At 38.2% G+C, this 8,237-nt stretch overlaps 1 protein-coding gene across 1 annotated transcript in view; it reads right to left on the bottom strand.

Annotated features, from left to right (window-relative positions):
* Positions 1-1,677: 1,677 nt before the first annotated feature.
* LOC104544526 (myosin light chain kinase, smooth muscle) overlaps positions 1,678-8,237 on the bottom strand; it is a gene marked incomplete at its 3' end in the record, with an annotated part of 105,792 nt that continues 99,232 nt past the window's right edge. Inside the window, exons 19-21 of the mRNA XM_010189425.1 lie at positions 6,962-7,012; positions 5,174-5,301; positions 1,678-1,831 (exon numbers count right to left, since the gene is read on the bottom strand). Coding sequence (XP_010187727.1) covers positions 1,678-1,831; positions 5,174-5,301; positions 6,962-7,012 — 333 coding nt within the window. The remainder of the gene's footprint in view (positions 1,832-5,173; positions 5,302-6,961; positions 7,013-8,237) is intronic.

Below are 8,237 nucleotides of genomic sequence, written 5' to 3'. Positions count from 1 at the left end.
AGTGAAAAAAGGGAAATATAAAGAGCGATTAATCTCCTGCCATTCTTCTGGCTGCTAATCAGCTGTGCCGGGGCTTTGGAGCTTTACAAAAGCTGTACCCAAAACAATGTATATGATGATTGTTCAAGGACCAGTTTTTAATGGTGTTTATTTTTAACCTAGCTACCCTTCCGACCTGCACAACCCACTGTTGGAAGGGGTAGTACAGTTTATCTATGCATCATGTGAAAAATACTTATTCTGTTTGTTTCTGTTCTTGAATTCTCTGCCATTTTGCTGGAATCTACTTGATGTTTATACTCATTCATTCAGTTATCTTTTAACTGCAACAAAAGCCACAGATTAGATGAAAGAAATTAATTTTATATTATTAGGAGGCTTTTACTGACAATATGTGCAGCAGCACGTAGCTGAGGAACATTTACTCCTTAGCAATGGATATTGTACTTGAAAGTGTGATATTACTCATTAAACTTTGTATGTTATTCACTGGATTGCTGGAATGAATTTCCAGCCCAACTTAAGTTAATGGTATTTTGCCACTGATTTCATTGGAGTCAGATTTTAATCTTTGGCCTTATATTTGCATTTCTTTATTTGCTCGCCAGCCCACATATCTGTTAGGACAGCAGAACCAATGCAGTTATGAGTGTGTGAATAGGATGCAGCCTCACTAGTTGAACTAGAATTTGTCCAAATGCCTGGGTAAGCACTGCTCTCTCCCATCTTGTGTCAAGACCCCTCTACAGGCCATAGATAACCCCCTCAGTATATTAAAGACACATGTTAGAGGGAAGCAGAGTAACGTTTTAATCAAATCTCTTTGCTTGTAGAACTTGCCTAGATTTTCCTGGAAACCATTTGCTGTGTATCTACACCAAGTGGGCTCATTAGCCCTTCCAGAGCCAGACGTCACAGCTCTAGATTTTGTCTGATGCTCAACTATCTGGTCTAGACAGTTGCACTTTTAACTGCACTTTTAGCTCCAAACCTACTGCAGCTGTCTACCAGTCTACAACTGTCTGCAGCTGTCCACAGCCTGCTGCAGCAAACATGATGGCCTGAATATGGTCTGGCAAGGCTGTTTGAAGCTTTAAAATATACATGTGTAAAAGTACATACACGAAGGACTCCATATTCAAAACAAGGTGCCTGTACTCACTGCTTTCTGTCAATACAAAACAGTAGACAATGGTAGGAATTTCAATTAAAAGGATAAAATCTCCCTCCCCCAAGCAACAGGATGTTTTCAAGTTTACAATCTAATAGAAACCACCTCAATTCTTCCTGAACTAACAGTTTAAAAACTTGCAGTCTAGCAAACATCTGGTTGCTGCAAACCTTAAATGGGAAAAAGAAGTGGTGTCTAACAAAAAAATGGAGACATGAACTGGGTGTTTTTGTGTTGGTTTTGTGTTGGTTTTTTTTTTAATTCTGAGCTATTTTGTACTTGCATCTGTAATTAGTAATTTTTCAAAATAAAACACAGTACAGCCCTACTGAACTTGCTTGTAATCCTTATTACCATGTCACTGTCCAGTGCAGATATTTTTTAAGATATTGTTTTTGCATTTCAGTCTTATCTGCTTATTTTTTTTTAATTTCATCATATATAAAGCAAATGTAGAGTGATGTCTAAAGAATAAGTATCTATCTAAAACATTATTATGGACTTACCAACAACTGTAAGGTTGACTTGTGCTTGTCTGCTGCCAAGCTTGTTCTCTACAACTAGGGTGTAACATCCACAGTGTTCCTGCTTTGTCGATGATATTGTTAGCTTGCTGCTGTTTTCACCATTCTCAATTTTCATATATTCATTTTCTTCAATCTGCCAAATTGAAAAAAAATATTTTATGGGATAAATTTCTTCATATCTGAAAGAGCTCCAATTACAATATAAGGTTATGATAATGAGTGTTATCTGCAGGTAACTATTACAGCAGTGAATAGGTGCAGCTGGTAAAGAGTGTAATCAACACAAAGCAGGTAGAAATGCAGTGGAAATGCAGGCTCCAGTCCTGCAAAGGCAACAGGAGCATTGGTGCTGCTGGGACTCCACTAAGCAACAGGAGTTTCACTTTCTAACTCCTCTTTGACAGGCTGAAAGCTCAAACTGTGTAACTGGCACAAAAACAAAGTTTGGTCTCACATATCTCACAGTGACCACAGTGGAACAAGGGTTTAGCTCTAAATGCCCTAATTCAACTGCCACTCTCCTTTAGAGGCCCAATGTGCAAATCATCCACAACGGGGGCTTTCACCCTCTTGTCCCAACCAGCCTTTTTCTGTACTTCCACATAACTCAGGGTAAGTTTCTTGGGTTTGAACAATTGAAGATGATGCTGTCTGAAATGGAGATGTAATGCTACAGCCGTACAGAGAGACATACAGAGAGCAGATGTAGCTTTCCTATAGCATTTTTATTTTCTGGAGAGGCAAAAATCAAAATCTCAGCTGAATACCATGAGCATATTATGAACTAGTTTTTAATTGAAACAAAGCTGTCATAGCATAAATGGCTAACGAGATGAAGATTTTAATCAGTATTAGTTTGAGACATGACAGATTATTTAAAAACCTCATAATGCTACACTGCAATTATAGAAGCTGTACACTGTGTTCTTATGAAACAGACAACATAATGTCAATGCCCTTCTTCCTCCCACCACTTCCTTTTTAGATAAGTGACTCTTCCAACTCATTCTCAGAATTTCATTAAAAATGAAAGCTATTTAGTTTGCCTTATCTTGCCTCATATATTCAAAGAATAAGAAATTACAAGGCTAAGAGCAGGACTTTCCCCGCTTTCTCCTCAATATTCATTACTACATGCCCAAATGTAACCTGAGAAAGATGCTCCTACAGTAACTCGAATAGAAAGTTAGCAAATGGGATTATGTAGGATCTCAGTTTAAATTATACTGAAATTTGTTCCCTCTGCCCCTGTACTTTGTTCTTCTGAGATTCTACATTGGCTTCTATGTTTTGCTTCATTCGAATTAGTCAAAGGATATTAGTAATAATAAAAAAAATCACTCTAGTAGAACTAGATCTGCGTTATGCAGGGGAAGGCCCGAAAAGATGCTCAGTGGCTTGCAATTGTTATGGGGAACAAGAAACTGGATCCCTCTGTTCCCAAAATAAAGTCACAGGTCATAGTTAAGAAGCTTCAACAATTGGCAATGTTAAACGATGGACTTTGTTCCTCAACTAACGAAGAGGCTTTCAAAGGCTTTCCGCTTTTCACTTGAGCACAGTTCCAGCATCCCTCCACTAGACTGCCGTCAGTACAACAGTATGGGTCACAACTTTGTGACATTCCTTTTCTTCAACCAAAAGACGTTTGTCCAGAATACACCTGTGAGAGGCCACTGTGGCTCTCTTGAACCTGAGAGTGTGTCAGGAAGGAACATGGAGAGGACAAGTCCCTCCTGCATGCTGCAGCATACAGTGGCAGGGCTGAAATCACAACTCACCACTTACTGCATCTGCTCAAATAACTACTAGAGATGGCCCCCAGGAAAATTATAAGAACACTTGGGTGATTTTCACTTTTAGAACTGGGAATAGAACAGAGTTTAAAGCAACCACGTTTATAGAATAGGAAGAAATCCAAAAATAAAGCTATGTGTGGTGAAGTATAAGTGAAAAAGAAAGCAAAATAATGGTGCAGCACAGTACACAGTAACTGGCTCTGCAATTAAGTTAATTAATGAAAGACTTCTGCCTTCACTTCTCCTCCTGCAGTGTTTGTTAACCTCCTTGAAGTTTTTCTTTTCTTTTCTATCTCATTCACCTGCCATAACGAAACATTAAAAATTTATATATAATTTTAATGTATGATTTTGCAAACCTTTAGATTGTCTCATAGTGAATAATTAAAGAAGAAAGTATAAAGATGGTAAAAGAAAACATTCTACAAAGGAAAAAGAGTGTAGCTTCACAAATTATGGATCTGATATGGGTATTATGAGCTGCTGGTCTTAGTTATCACATAGATTTTGTATATAAAAATGGCCTTGAAATCTATGTAAACAGGATTGTTGTATTCAACAATGAACTCAGAATTCAGCACAAACCAGAAACTCACTTTACAGTTACATGGGTTACATTTTACCCACATGTTAAGACAGAGCTCAGTGAATGTCACTGGAGCTTCTGAGACCCATTTTTGCAGAAATGAGTAGACCACCTTTTAACTCCAGAGTTCAGGAAAAAACTGTCCTTTCCACTGAAGAGGTTATTTGGGGTTAGGAAAGATAGACCCTGGAATACCCTTTGCACTAGCAAACTGTTTTGAATTCTTTCAATTAAATGCTGACACATCTGGATTTAGTGCCTGAACTTCCTTGTAGGAGAAGATGTTTTTATTTATGTTCTATAGAGTGCATAACAAGTTCAGAATAAAATAAACAGAATAGCAGCCACAGTATATATTTATATTTGCTCTACCATAACATGGCGCTTCATTTTCCAGTTTGTACTTGCATGTTGGGTTATTTGATTTGAAGTGGGTTTATTATTCGCTAAAGCAACTCTCTTTAGAAAATGCTTAATGGAAACATGTGATACAATGCAAGGAAATTAATTCAAGAAGAAGGATCTTTAAACCCAGGGTGTGAGGACACTCACAGTAGCATAATTGCTGCTGTGCCTTTCATGGTGATATTGCTTTGTAAGGCATTTCACTCAAGATTCTCATATGGCATTTTGTCCTTCTGATATAACTTGAGACCAAGCATCAATAAAAAAGAGGTTATTTTTGAAGGAGAGAATCATTTTCTGTGACAGATACATTTCAGATACCTATATCTTTCACATTACCTATCCCTTAATTACATGGTTTAAAGCTTTTCTCAAAGGAACAGTCATTTGTTATAGGAGGGGACAGTCAGCAATGCATGTAAACTGTAGCAAGAAAGATTTGGGCTTGGCATTAGGAAAAAATTTCAAACATTATGCATATTTAAGCACTGCAATATGTTGCTAATGGAGATCGTTGAATCTTCATCATTGAAATGTTTCCAGTAGAGATGAGGAAAACATCTGGCAGGAATGACATGGACTTTGCCAGTTCCAGGGGAAGGGAGATGGACAAGATAGGTCATTGGAGTTCCTTTCCAGCTCCACTTTTTCAGTGATTGTTAAAACAGACCAGAAAACAATTTACCTGCTTACGGAATTTCATCCACGTGCAAGTTATGGGTGCCGTTCCTACCACCTTGGCAAACAATTCCACTGATTCACCTGCACGGACTTTTCTGTCTTCTGGGAACTGAGTGATCTGAGGAGGAGTAGCTGATGAAAAAAACAAAAATCTCTCTTTAGGTGATTATACTTCCTGTTTTTCTTAAAATTCTAAACACATACATCTCAGCTCAACAGTTTCAGAGCAGCATTTGAAATCCAGATTAGCAGTTATCTGTTGCTTGCAATGAAATAATTCTGTGGACATCATTATTTCTACTGTAGTGAAGCAATAACAATCTACCTATCAGAAGTTTCCTCATGCAAGAACAAGGTACAGAAATTCAAAGGCCAAAAGTGTTAAGACTTAGCACCAATTCCAAATATACAGCTTATGAAATTTTGTGTTGGATTTTTCAGAAAAACTTTTTTCTTTTGCACTTTGTGCTTTTGAAGAATGGCTCCAGCTAACTTCATGTCAATTTGCAAGTGCTGAGGGGGTTCTGCAAACCTGCCCCCTAATGTCAGAGTTCAGAAAATTTAAGACTCAGCACCCGCCTATTAAGATTCTGGCTTCAGCAGCCAGGTAATCATCATGTGGGACATCTGTTAGAGAGACAAGGAAGGAAATGGACATCTTTCTTCATCACCTCAATTTTCCCATGAGCAATGACAGACCCTTTTGTCTGTGTATTGCAGTGCTGCTTATAAATCTTTCAGTCTCACTCATGCTCAGGTGTTTCTTTTCCTGTTCCCTCTCACTGCCCGAGCATCAATAGATGGCAGAACACCTCTTTTGCTAACAGTGCTACTTCCCGACTCTTGGTTGTGATGCTGAGTGTGCCAGATCCCTGGTAGCTGCTAGGGACAGATGCCAGAAATATCACAGCTTGGACAGCTCCAGGGTGAAACCTGTTCAGTTGCTTTACAGGAGCAGCACAATAAAAAAATATTTTGGGAAAAACAAGGTGTCTGAGAGATGGGGATAGATTTGAGGACACATTGACAGAAATATTTGTAAAAGGCATTCCCTCACATTAGAATGACCTCACTGCCAAATGTAACATTTCACTCCAAAGCACAGGGCTACTGGGCATGAAAACAGTGCATTCTTTTTCTTTTCAGTGTAATCAAATGAAAGTGGAGTTCCACCTCGCCCCCCCAGACTTGTTCTTTGAGAAGTGTGTTTGTTTTGAAAACATCTGAAGGAAGCTAGGCTGAGGTACGCATCTGGTAAAGAAAACAGCTTGAACAGTTTAAAAGTCTGAAAAAGTTTTAAGACACTGAGAGCAGGTTTCTATAAAGGAACATTCTGGGTAACTAAATACAGCTAGCTTTAGCTAGGAGAGTGCAAACACGTGAGCAGGTTACCATAATGCCAGTTATGACGAAAAGTAGAATCTATCAACTTGTCTGTAGTAGCTACTCATGCAGAGGTGGCATTCTGTGACACAGAGAAAAATCTCTTTCACTGAAGACTAAGGTGTGTTGTTACAACACTACTGCTGACATTTGGCAGAATCTTACTACAGTTTCCTTGATAGTAATTTTTTTGCGTGCTAATAATTTAAGTCTTAGCACAATGTAAACTTATGAACGAGTCTGAAAATTGGACTTTGCTTTCCAGTTTTCTCCTCATAGAACTTCATACCATTTAATAGCGTACGGAAACAAATTCAGTAGGCAAACAGCTGTACTTAGAAATGTAGTGTCTGTTCCTTCAAACTGTATTGGTTTATTATTTATTAGAATGACACATGCAACAAGTTACCTGCTTTTGGAGGAGTCTTTGGGGCTGGTTTCTTCTTCACTGTTGCTTCACCTAGTTAAAAAAAAAAAGTTAATTCAAAGTTGAGCTTTGGAAGGCACCAGCTTAACTGCAAAGCTTACCTCCATACCGATGCTTTGTTGGCAGTTGAAAATCTAGTATGTTCTTTCAGCATATTAAACTCAAGAATTAAAAATACTTTAGAAAACCACTTTTATTACCCTGAATCATGCTCACAGTTGAAACTAGAACTTTAAGAAAAAATCAAAGCAATCTGCTATGCATCTCCCATACTCTGTCACACTCCGTTCCTTTTAGCAGTTTAACTGGGGTGAAAACACAGGGCAAAGATCCATCTCATACTGAATTTCTGATCGGATTTCCAGCATAATCAATGCTGAATGAGGTCAGTTAAAACTAGGGTAGTTAACACCACATACTGCTTTTTACAGCACTTCTGAGCTAGCAAAAAACCAGTGCTATACAGGCAGTAAACACCAGTATCAACCCGCTGCCTCATCCGCTTTCCTAGGCAGGAAAAACCTATTGCTATGTTCACAAAAGGAAGGGTTAAAGCAGAATTTGAAACCTGGACACGTATCTATTGGGAAGACAATGTTCTACAAATTGTGAATGGCAGACAGAAATAAAGTGGAGAAGGCAGGTAGGCAGAAAATGACTATTAAATATTTTGCACAAAAAAAGAACTAAGGGCCATCCAATTAAATCACCAGGCAGCAGGCATAAAAGAAACAAAAGAAGTATTTTTAAATACAGCATGCATAAGCTAGGTTCACAGACAAGTAATGTTTTGCAAGACAAAAATATAAACAGGTTCAAAAGGACACATTCATAGGAGTTAGGTCCAGTGGTGGCCATTAAATGTAAGAGTCTGGATGCCTTCTAACCACTGAATTCCAGAACTAGAGGGGTTCATTCCTTTTAGAGCACTCTCTTTTTATCTGCTATCCTAAGCATCCTTTTGAGAGAATGGCCTCTGCTGTGAAAGGACATTTCTTATTTTCTTGTGCTCAAGTAGGCTTGATGGAAGTAGTCTGGTTTTTAAGATGTTATTGCCTCCAGCAGGGGCAGTACCTGCTAAGTGCTTTTGAATATCTGACAGCATATACATAGGTGCCTAGCGGTATCCATAACAGTTTCAAAAGGTTTGAAATTTTTGGTTTTTTGCTTACTTAAAGTATTTCAAAGTAGCTAGACACCGAGCAGCAAAAATATCCTCAAAAATCCACCAAACCAATAAAGAGAGTCTTTTATTTTA

The sequence above is a fragment of the Mesitornis unicolor genome, unplaced genomic scaffold (genome assembly GCF_000695765.1).
Source record: "Mesitornis unicolor isolate BGI_N332 unplaced genomic scaffold, ASM69576v1 scaffold50487, whole genome shotgun sequence".
Taxonomy (NCBI): domain Eukaryota; kingdom Metazoa; phylum Chordata; class Aves; order Mesitornithiformes; family Mesitornithidae; genus Mesitornis; species Mesitornis unicolor.
Note: the sequence above shows the minus strand (reverse complement) of the source record. Positions and strands in the feature narration are given on the sequence as shown.